The sequence below is a fragment of the Haliotis asinina genome, chromosome 8 (assembly GCF_037392515.1).
Source record: "Haliotis asinina isolate JCU_RB_2024 chromosome 8, JCU_Hal_asi_v2, whole genome shotgun sequence".
Lineage (NCBI taxonomy): Eukaryota > Metazoa > Mollusca > Gastropoda > Lepetellida > Haliotidae > Haliotis > Haliotis asinina.
Window position 1 is genome coordinate 48247727 of NC_090287.1, and position 26424 is coordinate 48274150.

At 39.1% G+C, this 26424-nt stretch overlaps 3 protein-coding genes across 7 annotated transcripts in view; 1 reads left to right on the plus strand and 2 right to left on the minus strand.

Annotated features, from left to right (window-relative positions):
- The first annotated feature begins 18 nt into the window (after positions 1-18).
- LOC137294654 (ral GTPase-activating protein subunit beta-like) overlaps positions 19-26424 on the plus strand; it is a 374261-nt gene continuing 347855 nt past the window's right edge. For 3 of the 5 annotated variants that reach the window (XM_067825718.1, XM_067825717.1, XM_067825720.1), the window contains exons 1-5: positions 19-80; positions 3087-3356; positions 21271-21469; positions 22119-22283; positions 25814-25834. In XM_067825718.1, coding sequence (XP_067681819.1) covers positions 3153-3356; positions 21271-21469; positions 22119-22283; positions 25814-25834 — 589 coding nt within the window. In that variant the 5' untranslated portion in view covers positions 19-80; positions 3087-3152. The remainder of the gene's footprint in view (positions 81-3086; positions 3357-21270; positions 21470-22118; positions 22284-25813; positions 25835-26424) is intronic. The other 2 variants (XM_067825719.1, XM_067825721.1) reach the window with 1 other exon arrangement.
- LOC137294696 (uncharacterized) lies at positions 7442-10214 on the minus strand. Its single transcript, XM_067825770.1, has 2 exons — positions 10047-10214; positions 7442-8055 (listed from the first exon to the last, which is right to left on the minus strand). The coding sequence occupies exons 1-2, from the start codon at positions 10173-10175 to the stop codon at positions 7702-7704; spliced, it is 483 nt and encodes a 160-aa protein (XP_067681871.1). The 5' UTR covers positions 10176-10214; the 3' UTR covers positions 7442-7701.
- On the minus strand, positions 10195-17528 carry LOC137294241 (extracellular matrix-binding protein ebh-like). The gene is made up of 4 exons (XM_067825238.1): positions 17423-17528; positions 14409-14521; positions 10330-12970; positions 10195-10228 (listed from the first exon to the last, which is right to left on the minus strand). The coding sequence occupies exons 2-4, from the start codon at positions 14518-14520 to the stop codon at positions 10195-10197; spliced, it is 2787 nt and encodes a 928-aa protein (XP_067681339.1). The 5' UTR covers position 14521; positions 17423-17528.

Consider the following 26424-nt stretch of genomic DNA (forward strand, 5'->3'; position numbering starts at 1 on the left):
TAGTTTTATAAGAAACTCAATGACATTCGCTCTTCCGGAAGGGATTGTTTACATTTTTCATCACTTGGAGAAATGTATAAGTATGTTTCTGTTATGTCTGTGCACATTTCCAGTCATATGTTAATCTACAGTATCAGTGATAATGCGCATTTTATTATCAGTCTGAAAGTTGGTTACATATTTCTCAGGACCGAGTAGGCAACAAGAGAAACCACAGCCATAGGCGATGTTCGCAGATATGTTATTATAAAAGTTTTCATTTTTACCCTTGTTTATTATGAATTTGCAGCCTGCCCTTTGCTATTAATTGGCATCAGTGTAGGTTTTCATATCCATCTCAGTGTTCATATCTAGCTGCATGCAGTGCAACCTGTCGAGGTGTATGAAGAATCGATGAAACATGAGCCTTAACAGACCGTAAGCTGACTGTTCTTAAAGTTCTCATGCAACCAAACCATCAAACAGAATTAAAACACAGTTATCACTTATTCATGATAAATAAAATGCATTACTGATTAAGAAAAAGAAAATAAACAAAATTAAAAGCATAAAATCGCAATTCAAAAGTACAGTATTTTGTACTTGGGTTTACCTCCCTCGAAACAAAGCAGCCGTGTTATTGAACCCAGTCGGAGCCAGTGGGTGTGCGCTCAAGTGTAGCAAAGCCTTTTTCATTGGTCATTGGTTCCTTTGCCGATTCGCTTAGTCGGCTCTTTGTTTATGGCTTATAAGCCCGATAAGTGTTCATTTCAAATTGCATGTGGTCAATGATTGATATTGTGCATTGCATATTGTCATTAGCTGACAGGCGGACAGACAGATAAGTGTCAATAAACCAGATATTGAGTTTTCTCTGTGACAGTCTGCTTATCACAATCAACATGTGTATGTAACAAGTAGATTACTTGTTTGTGTATTCAACCAGGATTAGACTACTGCTCACGACCTCATACTCCGGGCAGGCATACTGTTTAAAGCATAGGTAGTGAAACCAATTTTTGCCCCAGCACTGGTTTTTTCCCCCATTTCTGTCTTATTGGTTGCAAGACTGCATAATATAGACATTCTGTTATAACCATGAAGTGCATGACAGTGTAGCTTTATCATGTTTACACATCCAAATGAACATTTTGCTTACTCTACAATGACTTCACCAGGGTAATAAACACAAATAGTTTACAGACAGACAGACAGACAGACAGACAGATTTATTCCAGTATAAGGCCTCAAGCCCAAAATACAGTATTGCAATCAATTGATAATGTACATTGCATGCATTAAATTCCGTTTTAAATTTCACGAGGGTACACAACGTAGGTTGTACACTTTGTACAGGAACATAACTGTAGCATGGATTGTTTTTACATCACTAAATTCTTTGACTGTGGGGTATGTATGATAGCCAGATTATATTAATTAGTTGAAGTTGTTGAAACGGAATTTATCTATAAGATAAGATAATATTGGATGCCACATTGGATAAGATACTTTTCAACATCAAGGAGAGATTTACACAACTTGTAATCACAACATTTTGAGTTGTCATGTAGGGATGAATGCCAATCCTGAATTAGATTATCTCTCAGTCATTACATTCCAATAAGAACAAATCGGTGTTTCCCATGTCATGAAGCTATACATTTCCAAATCCCAGTTTAAAGAGTATAATTATTTCAAATCTCAGAAGGCCAAGAATAGTGACCTGTACCAGAGATGGATGTAATCATGTAGTAGGCTTGGTAAGGGAGTCTGCACCAGAATTTAACAGCTATTGTCATCTAAGTTAGCTGTAAGTAGGTTTTGCCCCATTCTCCAACAGCCATATTGTTCAGTATGACTTTGCTCAATCTAAGAAATCTTTTGCAGAACTGAATATGAACAGTCTCGATAATCTTCTGATGTGATGTTTCCAGAAATAGTTTATACATTACATGTATTTTAGGGGGTACAAATACATAAATCAGTTATTGACGGCATTATAAATGAAACCCCGTCATTAGAACTACTCATTTCAACCTTTAATTGCCTTTAATCTACCTTCTTGACAACAGTGCACAATTCTCTTCAAACAAAATTTCAACCAATCAGAAGGGAGCATCTCTGTCATGTAATTTGAGGTACATGTATGTCTATGTGGGGCACTGCAGAATTCATGGACACTTCTGGGGGTAAATTATCTTGTTTACAGGTTCGTGTAAATCTGAAATCATGACAGTTGTTGTAAAAAATAAAAGCTTTATGTTTTCACAATGTACTGCCATTTAATCCTGTCACCGGCTTTGCCTAGTTTCTGAGTTACAACTTGTTTTCCTAAATGATTCTCTCAAAATTGCTTGTTCTCATCACAGATCATTAGGTTGCAAGCTGTGTAATGCCAAATACTTTTGGTCATGATTCAAATACATATTTAACTACAAGTAGGAAGTAGATTTGGTCTTCTAACTTGATGAAAACAAACCATGATCTAACTGATTCTTGAACTGACTTTAGCCTGTGTTGTCACAGTGTTTGACGCAAACATCTGCCAGTCTGAAAATAAAGGCTATTTAGGTTTGTTTTGACTGCCATTTGGAATAAATAAGAGTTTTTCGAAATTTGTGTGCAAACGATTCTGTGTTATAATTCCAGATAATATGTTAGTTTTTGTTCCTCATCCATGAGTGATCTGGGGTCATCTCTTGCATTTACTCATGTAGCACTGTGTTGATGAACACATTGTTCTTGTTTTTTTGTACTGAAAAAGTTCTTGAATACATTTAAGAAAATAATCAATCACTAATCACAATCTTCAAGTTATTTCCTGAGCAGAGGGGCGGTGGGATAGCTTAGTGGTTAAAGTGTTCACCAGTCATGCTGAAGACCTGGGTTCAATTCGTCACATTGGTACAGTGTCTGAAGCCCATTTCTGGTGTACCCAGGCAGTGATATTGCTGGAATGTTGCTAAAATCATCGTTAACCCATATTTCCTCACTCACTCCTAAGCAGAGAGAGAAAAATACTTTTGAGTGGGATCTTAAACCCCCATTTCATCTTACCTCACCTCTTATTACGAACATCATAAATAATATGTTTTATTGTATTACAGGAAACCACTTTCCCAACAATGTGACTGAGCTAAAAGCTTGAGAGGCATCTATCATAGGCTGTCAAGATGTATTCTGAGTGGGCCTCTCTTCAGGAGGAGATCCAGTGTGACAAGGGTAACCAGTCAGTGCTCCACAAGTTCCCAGCTCAAGTAGGGCGAGATGTGGCCTGCAGCGTGGTGCGTCATATATCAGGGAATCTCAGCATTGCGGCTGCCAACGATGAGCCCAGTAGTCTGCAAGATGACAAGGACATTAAGTGGACCATGGAGGTACTGAGGGGATTATTCTGGCTGCTGCAATCTACATGAACTTAGTCTCAGTATTATTCGTTACACTCCTTGACTGAGTCTAACAAAATCTAGTAGGAGGTCATGTCAGGTAACCTTTGAGATGACCAATGAGAACACAGCTTAACAAATTGCAAAAGTGGACATTCGCACATACCTTTTGAAGTTTTACCTTGGAAAGGTTTGTACCCAAAAGATTCTGAATGTTATTTTCCATACAATGGCTACCGGGTAATGCACATGGAGTATGCTACAATACTGTCAACAGTGAGTAAACAGTCACTGAAAATAGCGTTTTTGTCAATATTCAAGGATGTCAGCTTGTGGAAATATTAGCTAATGGTAACCATGTCATCACAAAGCCATAAGCCTGTATACTACAGGTCAAATACTTGTGTTTTATGCAGATTTTCGTTTATTGAGGGATGAGTGTCAGTGACTAGTGAATTTTATAAGACCCGCCAAACCCCAAACAGTAGCTGTTGTCAGATTGGTTAAATCTGTTCGGCCTTTTCTTGTTAAATTGGATGATTATACTAATTATAGGTCACTCAAAGTCAAAGGTTACCTGACCCGACCTCCTACTAGGTTTTGTTAGATTCAAGGGTGGAGTATAAAGGAAAGTACTGAGACGTAGTTTACTTGGACTGCTGTTTGCTGCTTCTTAGTCAATCTTAATCTAGTATTCTGGCTAAATTTGTAAGGTTTATGATAAGTTTTACTAGATGGTCCTCTTTATTTTGTTTTTACTTATTTTTGAATAGTTTTAAAATCTAGTTGCTAATGATGGTATGAGGGGAGAAATTGGATTTGGAGAGTTGCATCCATTAGACGTGAGGACTTGTGTGTATTCCACCTTGGTCCTGGAAGTATACAATAAACACTTTAAAACAGGGAGGATAACTCACTTGCTGAAAAGATGCATAAAATGTTCACTTCAAGCTTGTGTTCTGTTCCTCATTTTGTTTCGATTTTAGAACCCCATTATTCATGAGCACCATTTTGATATTCACCCATTCACTTCGTGAAATGAAGGCCTGAAATTACTGTAAACTTGGCTTTCATGTCTTGTAATCACTGTTTCTATATTCATTATATTATCCTACATGGACATTAATCAGATTCCGTAGGTACCATGGAACAATCTGTTGGCCTGTCCATAGAGGCCATATAGGCTTATCCAGAGGTAAGGTCATGTTTTAAAACAACAGTTGCCAGGTTACTGAGTCATTACCATGGACAGTAGAAATCATTGGCTGAACAATGGGCTTATCCACAGACCAACCCATGGGACTATTCATAGACCAAACCAAGGGCCTATCCATACACCAACTATCCTCAGACCAAACCAGGTCTATCCGTTGACTGTTAATAGCTCTTAAATGATCCAAGAATAATAAAAGTCCAGGTTCAGATGGCTTTTCATATGAATTCTTTAAAATGTTCTGGCTTCATCTGGCTGACTTCGTTCTTTGATCAATTGACCATTGTTATAAAACTGGACACTTGTCAATCACCAGAAACAAGGAATTATCACCTGTATTCCAAAAAATGAAAAACCTACACAATTCATAAAAAACTGGTGTCCTGTTACCCTGTTAAATTCTATATATAAACTATTATCCTCAATGATAGATTTAAAAAAGTATTGCCTGAAATCATTCATGAAGACCAAACTGGTTTAATGTCTGGAAGATACATTAATTGTAACATCCACTAAAAAATGAGCTACTTTTATATACAGAATCTAACCAAATTCCAGGTATGTTATTTTTAGTGGACTTCGGAAAAGCTTTCCACTCTTCTTTGGTCTTTTATTTCTAACACCTTGAATTGTTTAGGATTTGGTGAAAGTGTCTGTAATGAATTTCTACACTCTATTTGGATATCAAGTCAATCCTTATCATATATGGAACTATGTCACCCTGGATTATTCCAGTCTGTCGTGGTTGTAGGCAGGGGGACCCATTATCCCCATAAATTTTTCTCCTGTGTGCTGAAGTTCTTGCCATTCTTGTTAAAAAAATTAAGATTTTCAAGGGTTAACTGTCGATGATAGGAGCCACTTAATTGCTCAATACACAGATGATAGCAAACTTCATTTGGATGGCTCTAAGAGATCCTTCGAGGTTTCCACAGACACTCTTGAAAGTTTTGCAAATATTTCTGGATTACAAATAAATTTTGATAAGTCACAAATTGTATGGATAGGATGAAAAAAACTTGTAACATCAAAATTTTAGACCAGACCTAAACCTGGAATGGAACTCTGAAACAATTAAAATTCTAGTCGTAATCTTTTCAAGTAATTGTGACAGAATGATTAAACTAAACTTTGAAAGCAAAATCTGTGAAATCCAACAAACTATTAAAAGATGGTTGGAAAGAATGATAACACGGATGGGAAAGATTGCTGTAATCAAATAATGTTCATTTCAAAACTCAACTTCCTTTTCCCTACACTCCCAAATCCACCAGCAGAATTTCTTAGAAAGCTAACAATATTCTTTTCAGGTTCTTTGGGGATAATAAACCAGACAAAATAAAAGGGGGACTCGGTATGATAGATATTTTTGCTTATGTTGACTCTTTGAAAATTATCTGGATGAAGAAACTACATGTACTAAATTTTGAAATGGAACAAGTTTTCTGATATACTCCTTCTTGCAAGTGATCTTCCACCAATGCTGGCTATAAAAACAAAACGACTTCTGTAAAGATAGCTTTATTGCCTTCTCCAAGTACAGCAACAAACTATAACCAAAAATACTATGAAGAGTTCCTAAGAGAACCCTTGCTAAACAACCAAAATATTACTATGAATGGCAAATCATTCTGTAATCAAAACTTCTATTTTAATAATATATATACTGTACAGTCATGCCCTGTTTATCCAAACCTCAGATATCTGGAAAACTTGCCTTCCGAACGAAAATTCCTTAAAACGAATTCATAACGTTGTAAAATTACTCACTTATCCGGAAATCCGGTTTCCGTAACCTTACGGTTATTTTCACATACAAAACTCCAATTTATGTACATTTTTTGTCTCGTATATCCGGATGGCTGAGCGCTGTATGTTTACACACACGATTACCATGGGTCTCGCCTATCATAACATGAAAGAAGTCGGCAGTCTTTGAAGCGTGAGAAGATTAGTTTCCTCTGAGTTGCAAAGTGACACTGAGTTAATTTTGAGGCGTGTCAATTTGTAGGTCACTATAATTACTGATGAAGTGACCGGCAAATCTTTAAATGACACTGACATCCTCCAAGCAGTGTGTTCGGACAGCAAGGCTGATGATGATGACGAAGTTGAGCTCGTGTTTGAGACATTGTAATTTGTATGCACTGATATTTATATATGTGTAATCAATAAAGATTATGTCTGATGCCAACTATGTTCGTTTCTTTTTACGTTTCTTTGTACATTCGTTGGTTTCACATTAATTTCAGTCTTGCTTTGGTCGTACGTTTACCGATAGTGTAAATACACTCAAAACAAACTGATTAAATAATAATAATTTACGAGTGACAACTGTTCATAGCTGACTAAATATAGCGATTTGCATATGCTTTTCAGTTATTGATGTCCTACTCCTGTTGTTGCTGCATCAGAACTGTGTGTTTTGTTAGTTGTGAGAAGGGGATGTGCGGGAAGAACGGTGGTGGTGAGATGTGTTTATACAAGAACTTATTGACATAAATTAAGCTATTTTTTCACTACTCCTGGTCTTTGGTGAATACAAGTATAAAAATAAGTCAACACTATCGGTAAACGTACGACCAAAGCAGAAGTTAGACAGTAGATATTTTTACATGCTCTGGGCATGCATACAGCGAATCTTAATGTGAAACCAACGAATATGGCCCATGATTCAGATAACTGAAAATTCGCTTATCCGGACGATTTCAATAAAAACACAATGGTTCGGATAAACAAGGCAAGACTGTATTCATTGCCTGCTCAATACCGAGGGCAATTTTATGACATTGCAACAATTCCGTAACAAATACTTCCCCATTAATTTCCTTGATTTTTATGGCATTATAAGGGCAGTTAGCATATACCTCAAATGCTTTAGGCACTAAAAAATCCCTCACTTGGAAATAACAAGCAACACAAATATGCACAAGGGTCAAAGAAATACTACTATGTAATAACTTAGACTGAAGATACTTTAAAAGTTACTGAAAAATGGGAAGTAGAACTTTTAATCAACAAGAACTGGCCTAGCCTATTTACAGCACACAAAACTACTCCAGACCCTAAGCTTAGATGGTGCATGCATGTGTGTGTGCGTGCATGCGTCTTTTAACTTGATTCTCAAAAACATTGCTGAATGTTTTCTTCTGCAGTATCTGACATGATGTCAAAAGCTTCTAGTTGTTCTGAGAGATGGTTGCCTCCCTTTTTCTCTTTGTCACAAGAGTTCCTCCTTTGGTCTCCGTTGGTGTCATCTCTTCCATTGCCATGCTGGATGCATCCAGCGTTTTCAGGATTAGAGTTGCCTCCCTTCCTACCACCATCGTCTTTGATTCTTTCCTTGCCACCAGCGATCTGTGAGTCAGTTGCCATTGCTCCATCTGACTCAATGCTGGTCATGTGACAGTCTGACCCAGGTTTGCTGCCAGATGTCCATGGCTCATTGTTGCTGAAGTGACCAAGTGTCAGCTTCATCTGAATATACAAACAGAAAATCATCTTTTCAGTTACTAAGGGAATAATCTGTGCAAAATGCTATCTCGTAAATTATGTCTCATATGACACCATGAAATGGTACTTTTCCTGTATGTACAATGCCACACATCGATGACGAAAACATTCTGAATGTCTGCATTACATGTGTCTAGACTGAATCTATTATCAAGCACTGAGATAAAGAGCCCAAGGTCACTACATCAACCAATACAAAATTGTATTTTTGCCAAATGTCCAGTGAAAAAAGTACCATTACAACAAACTTCTCACGTCTCACTGTCTCCCATCCTTGGTATCAATACTTACTCAAAGTTATACTACCGACAAGAAATAAGGGAACTAATGAAATAATAGCGAATTTGAAACTGCTTTAAATATCCACAAAATCAATTTTAGGCGTCAAGTGCAATATCTGGTGTGTCCACCATGTTGGGCAACACATTCACGGCATCTTGATGGCATGCTGTTAATCAATTTCCGGATGGTTGCCCGTGGTATTGCCCGCCATTCCTCTTGGAGAGCTGCACCAAGCTGGGCCAGGTTGGCGGGTCCTGGGTCCCTGGCGTACACCCTTCGACCAAGAATGTCCCAGAGATGTTCAATTGGGGACAGGTCTGGGGACTTAGAGGGCCAGTCCAATGTCTGGATACCTTCTTGTCGGAGGTAAGCGGAGACTATTCGGGCCCGATGTGGTCTGGCGTTATCATCTTGGAATACAAAATTTCGGCCAATAACTCTAGCCAATGGAGCCACAACAGGACGCAATATTTGGTCAACGTATCACTGACCAGTCATGGCTCCGTTAATGATGACCAAATCTGATCGTCTGTCATGTGTAATCCCACCCCACACCATGACACATCTATACCTCCATATCGATCATGGTCAAGAATTGCTGCTCTGGCATATCGCTCCCTGCTCCGACGCCAACAACGTTTTCTGCCATCTGTGAATCGTAGGCAAAACCTTGACTCATCAGAGAACATGGTGTAACGCCAGTGGCGTATAGCCCGTCCCTGATGCTGCCTAGCCCATGCCAATCTTTGGCGCTTATGGTGAGCTGAAAGGGTGACACCCTTAAAAGGCCGTCTTGCTTTCAGACGAGCTTGATAGAGTCGGTTTTTAACGGTTGAGGTTGAAATGCGTCTTCCAGTGAGTGTGCGGAATTCTCTATTGATGGCAGGGGCCGATTTAAACCTATCGCGTAGAGCAATTAACGTAATGAGACGATCCTGTCGTGGTGTCGTTGATTTTGGTCTACCACGCCCAGATCTCATTGCAACCCCACCCGTTTGACGGTACTTATCCCACAGGCGTGAAATTACACTTTTTGATTTACCCATCTGCCGGGCATCTTCACTTAATGATGTCCCCCCCTCTGTCATCCCCACAATTCTCCATTTTGTTGCTTCACGGAGATACTGCCTCGGAGGCATTTCTGTCAGTAAGTGTCAATCTCTATTGCATTAGTGACTGCGACTTCTCCAGTACATTTACAGGAGTTAACTTCTGTATGCACGTGTAGCACGTGCTGGGCATGCATTATGCGAAATTCCATTGTCATTGGATGTTGCGTTTGGGAGATACGCCACAATAACGGACCCTGTCACAGTCAAAGTCATCTACATTCAATTTCTTGGTTCCCTTATTTTCTGTCGGTAGTATAAGTACTGCAATGTGTTGTCAGACATAGTGACATATTGTAAACGACTATGTAATCCAAGAAATAAGGTGCCATCACATTTTGTTTGCACATGCATGGATGGTGATTGCAAATGACTTCGGTAAACAAATGTTTCATTCATGAGTGAAATATTAGGCATTTTCAATTTGCTGACTCAAGGAATACAATAATCAGTGAGTATGCAAAATGAAATTATGCAATTAGAATATGACTTCCTTCACTCTTCCCTTGTATCCATGAGTCAGGGTTATGATTGTATTACTTTTCAATGGACATTTCACTTTACCTTAGTGGACTGACTCCTTTCCTCTCGACTTGCGGCCATGGTTGCTGTTTGTGATACTTCATCTTTTATGTCCATAGGATTACACCCCGGTATATCATCAACATGAACCATTTCAGCAGCATCAAGCATGACATTTTCATTTTGTCGATCATTTGTCTTGTTTGGATTCTTTTCCTGTGCCTCTGCTTCAAGTTCAGTGGTACCAGTATATCCTCTTCCAAGTTCTCCAACATGATTGTCATCATCTGTACCATCACCTGTTGACTCCAGTGTGCTGTCATACAGGTTAGTAGCCAAGTCACTTGTTTTCTTATTTTCTTTTTCTCTGGAGGACTGCTTCATGTTTCCATCAGCACAGTCTTCATGTGCAGATAAGGGTCGTTTCTGTTTGGCATAACTGGATAGCTCCGCATTGTTCTCAGACTCTGCATCCGAGGAAGAATACTCATTATCGGCATCATAGTCATAGATTTCAGATGTCAAATCAGAAACAGTATTGATGCTTCTTGCAACAGCTTCATCTCTTCTTTGTGAGGATCTTCTCTGTTTGTTTTTTACTGTCACTGAATCTGAGGGAAACATATCTGACACAACAGCAGTGACATCTCTTTCTGCTGTGTGTTTCTTTATTTGATTTGGCTTAGAGAGGGTACTAAGTTCCTTTTCAGTGTATGTATTTTCTGCCTTTCGAGTTGTTTTACTTTGTGACAGCTTGTATTTCATACTGGTATCCTCTTTGCCTGACATAATTTGCTGCATACCTTGGTCAGCATTGTTTTCCAGGAACATGTTAACCTGGGTCTTCCGGGCTCTTTGTGATGCCTTTAAGTCCTGTCCATCTTCATTATTTCCCAGTTTTGTGTGTGTGAAAATGTCAGAATGCTGTGTTGAAACCAAGATATTATGATGACAATTTTGTGAGACCATTTCTAACTTACTTTTTGGTTCACTTTTAGAGAGTGTTATTTCAGACTGATCTGTTGTCCACCTATGACCCTTGGGGGACTCTTCTTCCTCAGTCAGTTCAGGTGAGTTGCAGGATCTTGATGAAGATGTTTCACTGTCACAAAGTAAATTCAGATTTTCTTTGTCATTCAGAGACATTTCATTGTTGCCTGTGTCAGCACTGCCCTTCTTTGAAACTGGCTTTAAATTGATAGCTTGTTCTTTAAACCAGATTCCAGCTTCTTTGTTTCCTGCTGGAGGTTCATCGCAAAGATCTTCTGTATGTCTTGTACTTTGATGTATATCTATGTCATTTTGTACGTGTCCATCACTAATTGATTTCTGGTATGTCACATCATTTAATGCTCCAGCATTTGTCTCTGTTGTTCCTCTTTTTATGGTATGATGGCTTGATGGGTTCTTTACAGTCTCTGAGACTTTTTTTGCTGTCATGTCTGACCTTTCTTGGTTACTCACTGCCATTGTTGTTGCCCTTTCTCTTTTTCTTGCTATGACCTCATGTCTTGGTGGGTCTATGACTGCATTTTTCACTGCCGTTAGTGATTCACTTGCTAAGGTCTCATGACTTTGTGGGTGTGTGATGATTGCCTCAGTTGTTTGTCTTGCTATAGCCTCATGATTTGGTGGGTCTGTGACTTCATCCATCACTGCCTCAGCTGTTTGTCTTGCTATGGCCTTGTGTCTTGGTGCATCTGTGACTTCATCCGTCATTGCCTCAGTTGTTTGTCTTGCTGTGGCCTTGTGTCTTGGTGGGTTTGTGACTTCATCCATCTCTGCCTCAGCTGTTTGTCTTGCTATGGCCTCGTGTCTTGGTGGGTCTGTGACTTCATCCGTCTCTGCCTCAGCTATTTGTCTTGCTATGGCCTCGTGTCTTGGTGAGTCTGTGACTTCATCCGTCACTGCCTGAGTTCTTTGTCTTGCTATGGCCTTGTGTCTTGGTGGGTCTGTGACTTCATCCGTCACTGCCTCAGTTCTTTGTCTTGCTATGGCCTCCTCATTTGGTTTGTCTGTGACTTCATCCGTCACTGCCTCAGTTCTTTGTCTTGCTATGGCCTTGTGTCTTAGTTTGTCTGTGACTTCATCCATCTCTGCCTCAGCTGTTTGTCTTGCTGTGGCCTCGTGTCTTGGTGGGTCTGTGACAGCATTCATCACTGCCTCAGTTGTTTGTCTTACTATGGCCTCATGTCTTGGTGGGTCTGTACCTTCATCTGTCACTGACTCAGTTGTTTGTCTTGCTATGGCCTCGTGTCTTGGTGTGTGTGTGATTTCATCCATCAGTGCCTCAGTTGTTTGTCTTGTTATGGCCTTGTGTCTTGGTGAGTCTGTGCCTTCATCCGTCACTGCCTCAGTTGTTTGTCTTGCTGTGGCCTCGTGTCTTGGTGGGTCTGTGACAGCATTCATCACTGCCTCTGCTGTTTGACTTGCTATGGCCTCATGATTTGTTAGGTCTGCAACTTCATCTGTCACTGCGTCTGCTGGGTGTTTTGCTATGGCCTCGTGTTGTGGTGAGGCTGTAACTGCCTCTGCTGTTTGTCTTGCTATGGCCTCATGTCTTGGTGGATCTGTAACCATATCTGTCACTGCCTCAGTTGTTTGTCTTACTGTGGCCTCATGTCTTGGTGGGTTTGTTTCCACTTCTGTTTCTGATATTCTGTTTGTTTCAGGATTTGGTGTTTGCCTTGTTGCCTCCCTATAGGAGGCTACTTCAGTAGCATGGCGACTTTGGATACTCTGTGGGGTCAGTGAATCTGACAAATTTGTTGCCAAGGGTCTTTGGACAAATGTTTGATCAGGTGGCCCACATGGGTCGGTTTGTGTAGAGACTGTTGAGATCCTGTATGATTTCCATCTACATCTTTGGTAAATGAGCTGAATTGTGTTTTGAATTTTCTTGATAAGTGGGAATCTTTCTTGAGAAAATACATCCATTCTGTGATTTTCTGACGGGTCATCTTCACCTTCAAAGAATTAAGCAATTCCTTCATAAGATTATTTGATTATGTAGCTTTTAACAGTCTGTTTGTCTCAAAAGCAGACCAATGAATTGCAATCTAACTCGAAACCTAATAAACATAAAATGCTAAATGAAACACTGATCACAATCAAACACAATCAATCACAATCAATCAGACCACCTCTTTAAGGCTCTGGTGGAATTTATGCCCTTAAAAAAAGTTATTTAACAAACTATCATTAAAATATTGACACTGTTCGCCATTTATTACAAGGGAAGAGTGCAGACAAAGGGACAGCCAGGTGTTCACGAAGCATATGCACAAGTGCTGACAAAGTTATTGTTTCATTAGCCTGTGCTGTGTTACATATGTCCTTTGGGATTTGACTTTCATAGTTAAAGTACGGATTCTAGTACTTTTTTGGTTGCGTCCCATCAGGGTTTTGGACCCACTCCCTCAGAGTCAGCCACCTAATCGCCAGCACTCAAAGTCAGCCTCCTAGCCCGCTCAACCACTACGACTTCCACAAAACTGAAATTCAGAGTGGTGCCTTTTGCTATTTACAGTGTTTTGGCATTTTTGTTTTTCCTGGTTTTCATTGAAACAATTCTGACTTAGTCTCAAAATGGATGGAAAGGCTTAGTTTCCGGAGCACAAGTCGAAAACTAGTTAATATCTTACAGCAAAACGTGGCAGATATTTGAGGCAGACCACAAAGTGGTGCCCTTTTGCTATTTACAATTTTTAGCATTTTTATTTTTCCTGGTTTCCATGGAAACAGTTTGGACATGGTCTCTAAAGGAAGGAATGGGCTTCGCTTCCAGAGCACAACTTGCAAATCATTTCATTTGATATCATTCAACAGGTCTTGGCAGATGTATGAGACAGATCTTGAAGTGGTGCCTTCAAGTAATGTGTGTGGGGGGGTTGCGGGAGGGGGGGGGGGGGGAAGGAAATATGTCTTCTTCTTCTGATGACTCTTGTTTATAATTGTTAAACAAAATTAAATTCTGCAAAAACCTCACAGTGTTGGTCTGATGTCAGAGTTGATTATGATCAGCATTTCATTGTGTAGTATATCTTTATTAGTTTTTGAGTTAGACTGCAATTTATCAGTCTGCTTTTGAGTCAAGCGGACTGTAATCCTGAAAATATTGCTTCTTTTTTTGTGCACTCCTGTTAAAATGTTATGACCCCATGGGAATGCCAGAACTGAAAAGAAGCAGTGTGTTTGTGTTTGCCATAAGAGATAACCAATAAGGATATGATAAGTAGGACTTGGCTGATAGTTTGTCATACCTCATTAGCGTACATCATTACTCACACTAGTAGCCACTAGTCTGGCTTGCCCAAATTTAATGGATAACTGGTCATGTACAACTGAAATATTTCTTTGTAAAACAATCTTCTGTCATTTATTTTTGTGAAAACATGTTATTACCTGATTCTTGTATAGAGTTGGAGAGTCTTGGGGTCACTCTGTTTCCTAGGAGATAGACCACTGCTATCAGCAGCAATAGGCACAAAATACCTATGGCGATTGCCTCATCCATTCTGAAAGCAGATGACATTTTGTATGAGAATTACATCCTCCTCTATTTTATAAATGATGCTATTCTTGGTGAAGAATCTGCATAGGGAAATTGTAAGACCTAACTAGGACCAAATAGTCACAACATGGTGCAGCTGAGCTGAGCAGTATATATAAGGTTTAAGCCCACTTTTGGCATTCGCACTTTTGGCATTCCCACTTTTGGCATTCCCTCTTTTGGCATTTCCACTTTTGGCATTTCCACTTTTGGCATTCCCACTTTTGGCTGTCAGACCAAATAGTCACAACATGGTGCAGCTGAGCTGAGCAGTATATATAAGGTTTAAGCCCACTTTTGGCATTCCCACTTTTGGCATTCCCACTTTTGGCATTCCCTCTTTTGGCATTTCCACTTTTGGCATTTCCACTTTTGGCATTCCCACTTTTGGCTGTCAGACCAAATAGTCACAACATGGTGCAGCTGAGCTGAGCAGTATATATAAGGTTTAAGCCCACTTTTGGCATTCCCACTTTTGGCATTCCCACTTTTGGCATTCCCTCTTTTGGCATTTCCACTTTTGGCATTTCCACTTTTGGCATTCCCACTTTTGGCTGTCAGACCAAATAGTCACAACATGGTGCAGCTGAGCTGAGCAGTATATATAAGGTTTAAGCCCACATTTGGCATTCCCACTTTTGGCATTCCCACTTTTGGCATTCCCTCTTTTGGCATTTCCACTTTTGGCATTCCCACTTTTGGCATTCCCACTTTTGGCTGTCAGATTTCACACCTGGTTAACCAGCTGGAACAGTTGTCCCAGTGTGGGCAGTTTATGACTCACACTTAACAATTAGCCCCTTGACACCTTGTTAATGAGTTTTGATTGATTTAATTAGCCCCTATGTAGAGTGAAGAAGAGAACAGAATAATGAAGAATTTTATAGGGTGATGATTGTTTTATTCACAATATTATTATAGGATATAAATATATAGTGCACAAGTGCTCAAGGTACTGGTATTTCCACCTGTCAGCACACTGCCCCAAGCGTTGGTGATGATTATTCAAAATGCATTTCCAAAATCTTCCTAATGTTCCATAACTCCAATGACAAGAATTCTGCTTCCATCCACCGCACTGTCTATAATTACAAAATCTTCACCAATCTCAGTCTTTGTCCACTTTACACTAAGTTTCAAAGTGTTTGGGGTAGTGTCTTTGCTCGCTGTCTATACAAACTTTGACTTTGATACCTTCAAACATCTTAAGACAGGCTGCAATATCTTCAGGAGCAGCAGACTTGTAACCGGTCAGGAACTTTTTCCTCTCCTCCTCATAGATCAGTGGGATGGTGGTCACTTCTTCTCGGGCACCCTTTTTCATGTTATCGGCAAGAAAGTGTGCACCAACAGCACCGTGGTCAGGAGCATGGGTGTGTTCCTGGCCTCAGCGGATGACTGTACTGTCAGCAGTTATCGTCAGTGTTGCAAGACATTTCTCTTTTACAGCCAGGCACCTCCATGGATTTGTGCCATTCTTATTCACTCTGAGACAGCGATAGCCATTCAGAGGCATGTTGGCACCTTGCTTTCTTGCATCCAGTATCTGTTCTTTCTCTTCCATAGTGAGTATAAGTGAAACGAGAAGATAGATAGATTTATGGGTTTTATTATAATCTATATATACTCTGTTCTAGTATGTGAGATGAACTTCCCTCTTCATCTACTCTTGAAATTGCTTATCTCAGCCATGTTTTCTAGTATGTCAGATGAACTTCCCTCTCCAGAAATTAAAACATCCTCAGTGCCTAATTGATCCGAATTGTTGCAGTTACTACCTTACTGATGGGACCTAACTGATCTTAACTGCTGCTACAAACTACATACTCGGCAAACATTCTCAGTAACTAATTAATCCAGTAGCAAATTAGTTACCACCTGACTGACGAGCCTAACACCTTACTGACGAGCCCTAATTGATCCAGTAGCAAATTAGTTACCACCTGACTGACGAGCCTAACACCTTACTGACGAGCCCTAATTGATCCAGTAGCAAATTAGTTACCACCTGACTGACAAGCCTAACACCTTACTGACGAGCCCTAATTGATCCAGTAGCAAATTAGTTACCACCTGACTGACGAGCCTAACACCTTACTGACGAGCCCTAATTGATCCAGTAGCAAATTAGTTACCACCTGACTGACAAGCCTAACATCTTACTGACAATCCCTAATTGATCCTAATTTTCACACCCGTTTTCCCAATTTTGGCAGTGAGATCCAAAACCTGCTTGGTCCAATGCACAACAGACTGCCAAAAATGTGAAGTTACCATATAACACGTTAACAATGGATAATAACAAAAACCAAGAACAGTTTATACAAGAAAGTAGGCGGTTTACTGAGAAGCCAGGTGATTGATAGAAGCCATGTAGTTGCTAGAGCCCCATGTGAAGTAGGGATATCGACTGATGCACCTGTAAGAGTGGGAATATATCTCTCACTTTCACAACAGAGTGACCCACTTATTTCATAATGTTGAAAGTATGCAACAGTGGTTAAACACATTCAAATGAAATGTTAACTTTTAGATACTGAGTGTACTAACTTTATATGTAGATATACAAACTGACACTGGATAGAAGCTTTTTGTATTCACATTGTTGTCAAGAGCTTGCTTTACATTAGGCTGAACTGAGAAGGTAGTGAGTTATTTTTCTTGGTATTTTAATGGTATTGTGCACATTGTATAGATGTTATGTTTTGGGACATTCTGAACGAGTTACACATCTGACATGGAGCTGAAAATGATTGCTTCCTGTTGTTACTACACTATATATTGACTGCTTCCATTATCTCGTGTAACAACCTGCAGGATATAAGTTCTACTTGAATCTATGTAGTGATAACAAAATATACTTGACCTGTTCCTGTATGAAATTATTGTACTGTAATGTCAGGGTTGCAAGAATCAACTGTTGATGGTCTCTTCAGTACGTGTTCTTATTCCGGATGTACAGGCGTGCACCTGGTGTGCGCATGTGCTGTGTTCACCTTCTGTAAAGGAAGGAATGCTATAACCTATAGCCTTGCTGCATGGCTGTATTTAATGGGTGTATAGTAATTCTAGTCAATAAAAAGACAAATCTAGATAAGCAGATAGTAAGGACCGGTCTGTTATGGAGCAGCTTGGTGTTTTAGTCATATTTTCTTGAAAATTATCATTTAAACTAATAATTATTGCCTTAGAGACATGGGCTTGTCTGGATAGCCAACCCAACGATCTGTCATTCTGAAGGACCTTGTCTCCTTTCTTAGCAATGATTTGCTACCCATTCCATTATATGCAAAGGCAAAATCTGCTTGCAGCTGTTAAATTGCTTTTAAGTAATTGTCTTCAGCATGTTACCCTGTGGAGTCATTTGTGAAATATATATGCAGTTGTGTACATATGTTTCTCTCCATATCTGTGTGTCTCTCCTGGTCCATGTGAGGGAGATATCTTTTGAACACTGAAAAAAGTTACAAACATTTTGACAAGTAGTCCATTAATCAAATCCAAGTACATAGAGAATCTCACCCAAGTGTCTAATTTTATCAACATGAGTTGATAAGGTCACAAATATCCAAGGCTTGCAGGGGATAGTTTTAACTTTATCAACAAGTATGTCATTCAACACTGTACTACCGTTGCAGTGCTGCCATATCATAGCATTGTGACTTCAACAGCCTCATAATGTCATAGCATTGTCAGGGCATTGTACAAAATCTACCACCAAAACGATATCTCCTAGGAAATATCATCTGATCTAGCTCACACAAACGATATCTCCTGTGGAACTGAGTTTTTGAGGAAAAAATGATACACTATTTGGAATTATTGAAGATATGAGCTAAATGGGTTTTTTTCAAATTGCCCTAATGTTGAAGAATGTTTGAAGTTTTTTTTTTCTTTATTTCAAAATCACCCAATTTTTAAACTTATCCTATCTCACATTATGCAGCTCTCTCTTCCTCTACGACCATTTGTGGAACGTGCTTTGAGTTTAGTTGAATGAAAATCTTGCTGGCCTCTGACCATCCAACTTCTGCCCCTACTCTGATATCGGCACCTGTCAATCATCATTAAGCATGTGCAACTTACCCAGCTGATCACGTGACACTCCGTGCCTGTCATTCTCATCTTGGAGCATCCCGTAATCTGTGATGTTGAGCAGGTTGAGTGGGCATTCATTGCGTGGGATAGGATAAGTATTTAAACATACAATTTATGGTTAAAATTTCCAAATTTTTAGACTGATCCCATCTCACATTATGCATTATGCCACAGTTGGCAGGAGGGCCGCAGATTACCCTAACACTGCCAAAGTCTGTATGCATAAAACAAGGCATCCTCGATATCTCCAGGGTATACGTTCCGAAAAGTCTCCACTATACCCTGGATGCATCTACGGCTCAGCCCGATAAATTTATTACCTCCCTTGGCTGGCTCTTTATCCAATCAGGCGTCTACGCTGGGAAGTTGAGCGAACCAATCACAACTCACTTTCGCTTTTTAAATTCTCTAACCGATTAAACTTGGCAAACAAACCATGCGTAGATTCTCTGAAAGAGGTAGATGGATTTCTTGCATATGTTTTTAAAAAGGTTTCGGACCTATAAAGTTGCCTGTATGATTTCCCCAATTGTGAGTCGCACGGCGAGCAAACCTTCACTGTTGCAACTGCTACCTTTGTTGACACTGGCAAGTTCGGTTATAATGACGACCATTCTGATTGGCTACTGTGAGAAGGCGGAGCCAGCAAAGGGAGGTAATAAAATTATCGGGCCGACCCGTAGATGCGTCCAGGGTATAGTGGAGACTTTTCGGAACATATACCCTGGAGATATCGAGGATGAAAACAAGGAGGCCAGGAGAAGCACTAACTCCCAATATGCAAACTCCACACTTGTGATGGGTCACTTGAAACTACCCCTTGGCTTACACAGCACAAACTCTAGTGAGCGGGCACTCCCGAATAATGTGGTTTTCAGTCGCAACTTTTGACAAGCAAAAGGACACAGGTTGGCATGTAGACCCTGCCACCCCACGATTTGTCAGGTGACCCCAGTGATTTAGCCAGTCCCTGCTTCTATTAGCTTTTTTTTATGGATTCACACATCCTAAAAGTTAACTATGCAAGCATTATTTATATCTTTTACCCATGTATTTTCATTTGCCAGAAGTTTCTATCTTTATTGGATTTACAAAACAATGTACCAGTGTGAAAGCTTGTATGATATTCTTCAATATTTGATCAAATGTAATTGGTGTATATCCAGTCTCAGCAAACAGGGAAAAAAGCCATCTCTGGCACAGAAATATGCAGAAATAGTAATATCCTCCATCTTGTACAGGTGTGTTGGTGTAGCCTAGTAGTTTCAAAAGCACTAGTACAGAGAAATTTCTGTGGACTAGTTGTTCCTTTTGTTATTGTTTTTCTCCCGTGAGTACTCAGATGATATCCCAGAATTCGTGACTGGTTTGTTACCTCTGCTGTGCCACCCGTATGCACAGTTATTGATAGTTTAAGTATAGACTGATCAACAAAGTCATTTTTACTTCATTATTATGAAAACAAATGAAACACTGTGATCTTGTCATCTGCCAGTGGTAAAAAAATGTTAGGACTGAAAAATAACAAAGTTAGTGTGTACGTCTTTATATTTTGTCTTAAAATTCTAATTAGTTTATGGTCACATGTGGATACATTTTGAAAGTTATTATTATCCCCCCGGCATGTAATCCAGGGGGATATAGTCGATGCCTCTTCTGTTTGTCCGTCCGTAATCATTTTGTTTCTGGAGCGTAACTCAGAAACCATTCAATATTTTTAGACCAAACTAGATATAATAATTTCAAGCTATAGTTGTGCCTTTTGCTACTTACAGAGTTTTGTTTTTCCATGGAACATTTTGTGGTGTTAGTCTAATGGTGGGATGGGCTTCGTTTCCGGAGCAGAACTCGAAAACCATTCAGTATTTTTCTGCAAAACTTTGTAGATATATCAATCAGAACCTGAAGTGGTGCCTTTTGCTATTTACAGGTTTTTGTGATTTATTGTTTTCTCAGTTTCCATGGAAACGTTTTGGACTCAATCTCAAAATGGAAGGATGGACTTTGTTTCCGGAGCACAACTCAAAAACCTATCAATATTTATCCGCAAAACTTGTTACATACATGAGCCAGAACCTGAAGTGATGCCTTTTGGTACTTTCAGGTTTTTGTGATATATTATTTTCTCGCTTTCCATGGAAATGTGTCAGACTTAGTCTCAAAGTGGAGAGATGGGCTTCATTTCCAGAGCAGAAATCGCAGATCATTTCATATCTTTCAACAGATCTTGGCAGATATATGAGACAGATCTTGAAGTGGTGCCTTTTGCTGTTTACAGATATATGGCATTTATATTTTTCATGACTTCCATGGAAACGATTCAAACTTAATCTAAGAAAACATCAAGTAACTCTCACATGATTTGTCCTTTCAAACATGTGGAAGCCGGGGGGATATGTCTTCTTCTGATGACTCTTGTCTATATACTCACCAAAACATTTGTCATAAATATAACTTGTAGACATATTCATGAGGCATATTTTGCCATTGTGGGGGATATTGATGACTTTGTCTTCTTCTTGTCTGTATTTAGTATTTTGTATATCTCAGAATTTGAGAACGAAAAAAGACCAGTGAATCTAAATGATATTTGCTGTTTGTGATATTATGTTTCAGGTGCTGTGCTATGGATTGGGTCTACCTCTAAATGAACATGATACCATCAATGACTGTGTGAAGGTGTATTGTGAGTGGCTGACTGCATTGATTGTCCCCAGGCCCTGTGTGCCACGCCCCATCGTTGACGACCCCAACCCCTATGCACAGGACATGCTGCACCATCTGTTGAATCTGTTCAAACCACGGCCAGCAGCTGGTAGGTCAAGGAAGCTAGGAGGGAGAAAGGGTGTTTCCATCATTACCTAGTGAGAATAGGCCTGATACATCCACGTGAAGGGGTGCAAATGGAATAGGATGTTTACTGACCAGAAAAGTGATAACAGATAAAAACATTCCGTGAAAAGCCTAAAGCAATATTGACTGTAATATAGTCTGATCACAGTCCCTGAACCATATTATTTTTCCAACTGTCTAGCCCTCCTTGCAATGCTTAAGCTGTAAATGAAGCAAGTCTGAATTTCCCCAGGTTCTGAATCTCTGGTCTGTCTTTGTCCCTTAGCTGTATGTTAAGTGTAGTCCATAAAATTGTTTGTTTCATTTTTTACCGGACAACTTCTAGAATACCGATCAAGCAACGCAGATCTACTGCTGAACAGATGTTTTGTAATGCTATGCAAGGGCACAAGGGTGGTGATGCTAGGCCCCCAGAACCTGGAGGATGCTAGGCCTCTAGAACCTGGAGGATGGTATAGCAACATTCCCTGGTGGTTAGGAACATTCCATTAACCATTGACTGGTCAGTTTTGTCCAGGCTGCCATGATGTAGTTTCATGACAGAAACTGTCATGGATACACTGTTCCACTAACTCACACACTATCAGCTCTCTCCAATGACTGTTCCTCAGGTGTGGACTTAGTCAAGAGACAGGCCCTGCTCTGTCACCGGGTCCTCAGGGCAATCGAGGGCGTAGCCAAAGAGTCTAATATCTTGACCCGTGCCACCTGGGAGGCCTTGCTGAAGTTCTTGCTGGCCGCCAATGACAGCCTGTTGTCTCCTCCCACAGAGAAAGGTAGGACAGCCCATCACACACTGCTATCATATCACATACATGTTAGTAGAGATATCAGTTATGTAATGAGTCGATACAATGTCAGCATGTTATATAGCAAGCTGAGGTTATATCAATAATGACATGTGTTATATACAAAGTTTAGGTTATATGGGTTATAAGATGAGTTGTATACCAAGGTTATATCAGTAGTGACATCAGTTATATACCAAGTTTAGGTTATATCAGTAGTAACATCAGTTATATACCAGCTTAAAGGTCACATGCAACCAAAAAATCAAACATAATTAAAACACATTTATCACTTATTCATGACATATAATATACATTGCTGCTTTAAAAAAAAAAAAAAAATTATAAGCGTACAATCGCGATTCAAAAGTGCAATTTTTTGTACTTGGGCTTACTTCCCCCGAAACAAAGCCTTCGGGAGACCGAACGCAGTCTTAGCACCTGGATGTGCACTCAAGTGTAACAGATTCTGATTGGCTGTTTCATTTGCTGATCTGCTGAGGGTTCATTGTGTGTACAGACAGATGATCTGTTCGATGGGCATTTTAGAAGGATAGCGAGTCACAAGAAAGTAAGATTCTTTATGGATAACAACTTCTTTTTGTGTATTTGATGCGTCGTTTCAGTATGGATTCATATACTGTTGTCAAACAAAATCATACACACTAAAACAAGTCGTTATCCATAAAGAATGTATATAGAGACGTTGGGTTTTGAAAATACATGTTCTCCGAATTTGCGCTCGATCCAATCAAAAATCACATCAGTAGAGATGGTAAACTACTGCGTGGCTGGAATCTGTCATTCGTCCAAGTACAAGGCAGGACTTGAAACTGACAAGAGTTTGCACCAGTTTCTGTCAGATCCAGTCATCCGAAAAAAGTGAATGTAGTTTGTTTGCAACCCACAGACATAAAAACATGTCATGTGTATCACACGTGCCTAATTACATAATGTGGCAGAGACGGGACTCGGGTGCACGAGTCATAAATCAACTTATTTTCTTTATGTCGTATACTCTGATAGGTGTTAAGTTCAAATTACACGTGGTCAATGATTGAAGCTGTGTACTGCATGTTGTCTTTAGCAGACAGGCAGGCAGACATACAGGTGTGAATAAACCAGACACTGAGCTTTCTCTGTGACAGAGACTGCTTACCACAATCAACAAGTTGTTTTTACGTAACGAGTAGATCATTTACTTGTTTGTGTACACAACCAAGATTAGACTACTGCTCACGACCTCAGACGCTGGGCATGCATACTGTTTCAAGCTCCGCGAACCTATTCACTGCGCATGCGTTATGGACGCAGCGCAGCACAGCCGTTGAAACCAGTTTTCCCCCCAGCGCTGGGGGGAATTTAGTGAAACGTTTGAACTCCGATTTCGCGGGCTTTTTTTTCATCGCGTTTTTTTTTCAACTTTCTAGGTTGAATTGGCATTTTTTATGATTTGTTTCGGTAAGTGCATACCGAAAGGTACCAGAATCTGCAAAGTTGTGTTTTACGTTGCATGTGACCTTTAAATTTTATCAGTAGTTACATGAGTTTTATACCAACTTTGGGTTATATTGGTAGTACCATCAGTTATATACCAACTTAAGGTTATATCAGTAGTAACATCAGTTATGTAGCTATTGCAGATAATATTAGTTAGTAACGTGAATTATATAGCATCTTCATGTTATATCCCTAGTAACATCAGTTATGTAGTAACTTTAGATAATACTCATAGTACCTGAGTTATATACTAGCTTTAGGTTATATCAGTAGTAGCAAGAGTTATATACCAATGTAAGGTTATGTCAGCAGTAACGTCAGTTATATGCCATGTTTAGGTAGCAACATCAGATATATACCAAGTTTAGGTTATATCGGTAGTAAAATCAGTTATATACCAAGTTTCGGTTATATCAATAGTAACATCAGTTATATACCATGTTTATTTTATATCAGTAGGAACATCATTTATATACCAAGTGTAGGTTATATCAATAGTAACATCAGTTATATACCAAGTTTAGGTTATATCAATAGTAACATCAGTTATATACCAAGATTAGGTTATATCAGTAGTAACATCAGTTATATGCCATGTTTAGGTTATATCAGTAGTAACATTTATATACCAAGTTTAGGTTTTATCAGTAGTAACATCAGTTATATACCATGTTTAGGTTTTATCACTAGTAACATCAGTTATATACCAAGTTTAGGTTATATCAATAGTAACATCAGTTATTTACCAAGTTTAGGTTTTATCAGTAGTAACATCAGTTATATACCAAGTTTAGGTTATATCAGTAGTAACATCAGTTATGTAACACCTTAAAGTAAGCTGGAAATGTATGGAAATAAGAGATGATTGAGACTGAAAGTATCAGCCATTACCTCATGAGTATATATACTCAATGTTCTTACATCACCTTGAGTGAGAATGGTGGTTGTGGGTTAATATTTGCAAGTCTGGTGAATCACTAAAAACTGACTTAAATTTGATGGAACCGCTTCCTATAAAAGAGCAATTCTGTTGTACCATCATAATAGAAATTGGTTTGTAGTCAAAACTATGGAAAAGCATGCACTGTGTAATGTAGGAGTCCTCTACTTCGAGTGACTGAGTATCTACATCATGTACATTTATTATCCTGATTAGAAATCTGGCATTTTGTTATCATTTACATTAACAATATGGTTGTGTTGAGTGCAAGTTTTCCCTTTTCTTTAACTATACAACTAAACATTGCATGTGGATGCCTGTGGTGTTGAGACTGTATGAGATATACAGACATGAAATACTACAACTTCGCATGCCTTGTTGCTGTTATACTGTGTGATGAACCATGGACATATCAGATGTAGGGTTGTGTTGACAAGACCAGGCCACAAGGTTTCTTGTTTCACACAGTTTCCTAATAGTACACCAAGACTCAGAGTTAATCTTGTTTTGTTAAATTGAGTTCAATTTTCTTTTTGATGATATACTTTACATGTATTACCCCAAAACAAAATTGCAAACTAAAGGTTTGTTCAGAATAAGTTTGTTTTTAATCAGTGAAACAAAGGAAGAATGATGGTCTGGCCTACTTGAATATACTCACTGAAACAGTTTTGTTTGTGATTTCATTCCAACATTTCCTTATTTAAAGATGACAGATATTGTACGAGTGAGTACAACTTAAATGTGGTGTGTCAGCCTATATTATTCCTAACCTCCAACAAACAGTATGGCTGTGTAACATATGTATGTATTTTCATGATTTCAAATCAGTTCCTCAGTTCATCCCAGCTGCAGATGCTAATGTTAAACAAGCATTCCATTTTATGTGAAGTATATGTATGTTGTTAGACTTACACGCTATCTTCAAATTGAAACTCACTCTTACTCAAACTATTTTCCACCCAGCATGGCTGAATTTTCAAGACCATGGTTTAAGAAAACCACAACTCCTTTTCACTGTTCCTGTTGCGTTTTACTAATCTTGGTAACTGCATGGCATTTTGTTTCCTTCGAGCAGACGACACAGGACTTAGTTCATGTAAGTGCAGATCGGTTGGTACAGATCTTTGCCTTATCATTTTGATCTTCACCTCATCTTCAAGCTATGTTGTGCTACCAGCTTTCAGTGCACTATGTACTCGCTATATTTTTTCTTTAAATGCTTCTACTTTGCCTCATTTCAAATGCTTGTATTTTCCTTATAACTGCTTCAGACTGAAATGTTTTGCATCCAGTCATGGATGTTGTATACTTTAGTACAGTGTTATGAAATTAATATCTGAAAATGTTTAATTACTGCTTAAATATTTTCTGCTGTCTTTTTTTCCTCTGCTCAAGATAACAGTAGAAATTTTGAAATATTTCTTCTATTTTTTTTATATTTTTTTAATGTCCAGTACTAACTGTTCATAGTCATGTTAGGTTATAGTGTTTTTTATTAACTGGTAAAAATAATTATGATCTTTGGTCTCCAGACTCCAGTCTCATAGACGTAACAATTACTGAGACGTGCCTCACCACAGACTATTACCCAACTTGACACAAGATACAGCCAGTACTGTTCAATCAAGCTCACATGCACTAGCATTTTCCAGAACACAACTTCCTCTCTTTGTATTCTACTGGTGT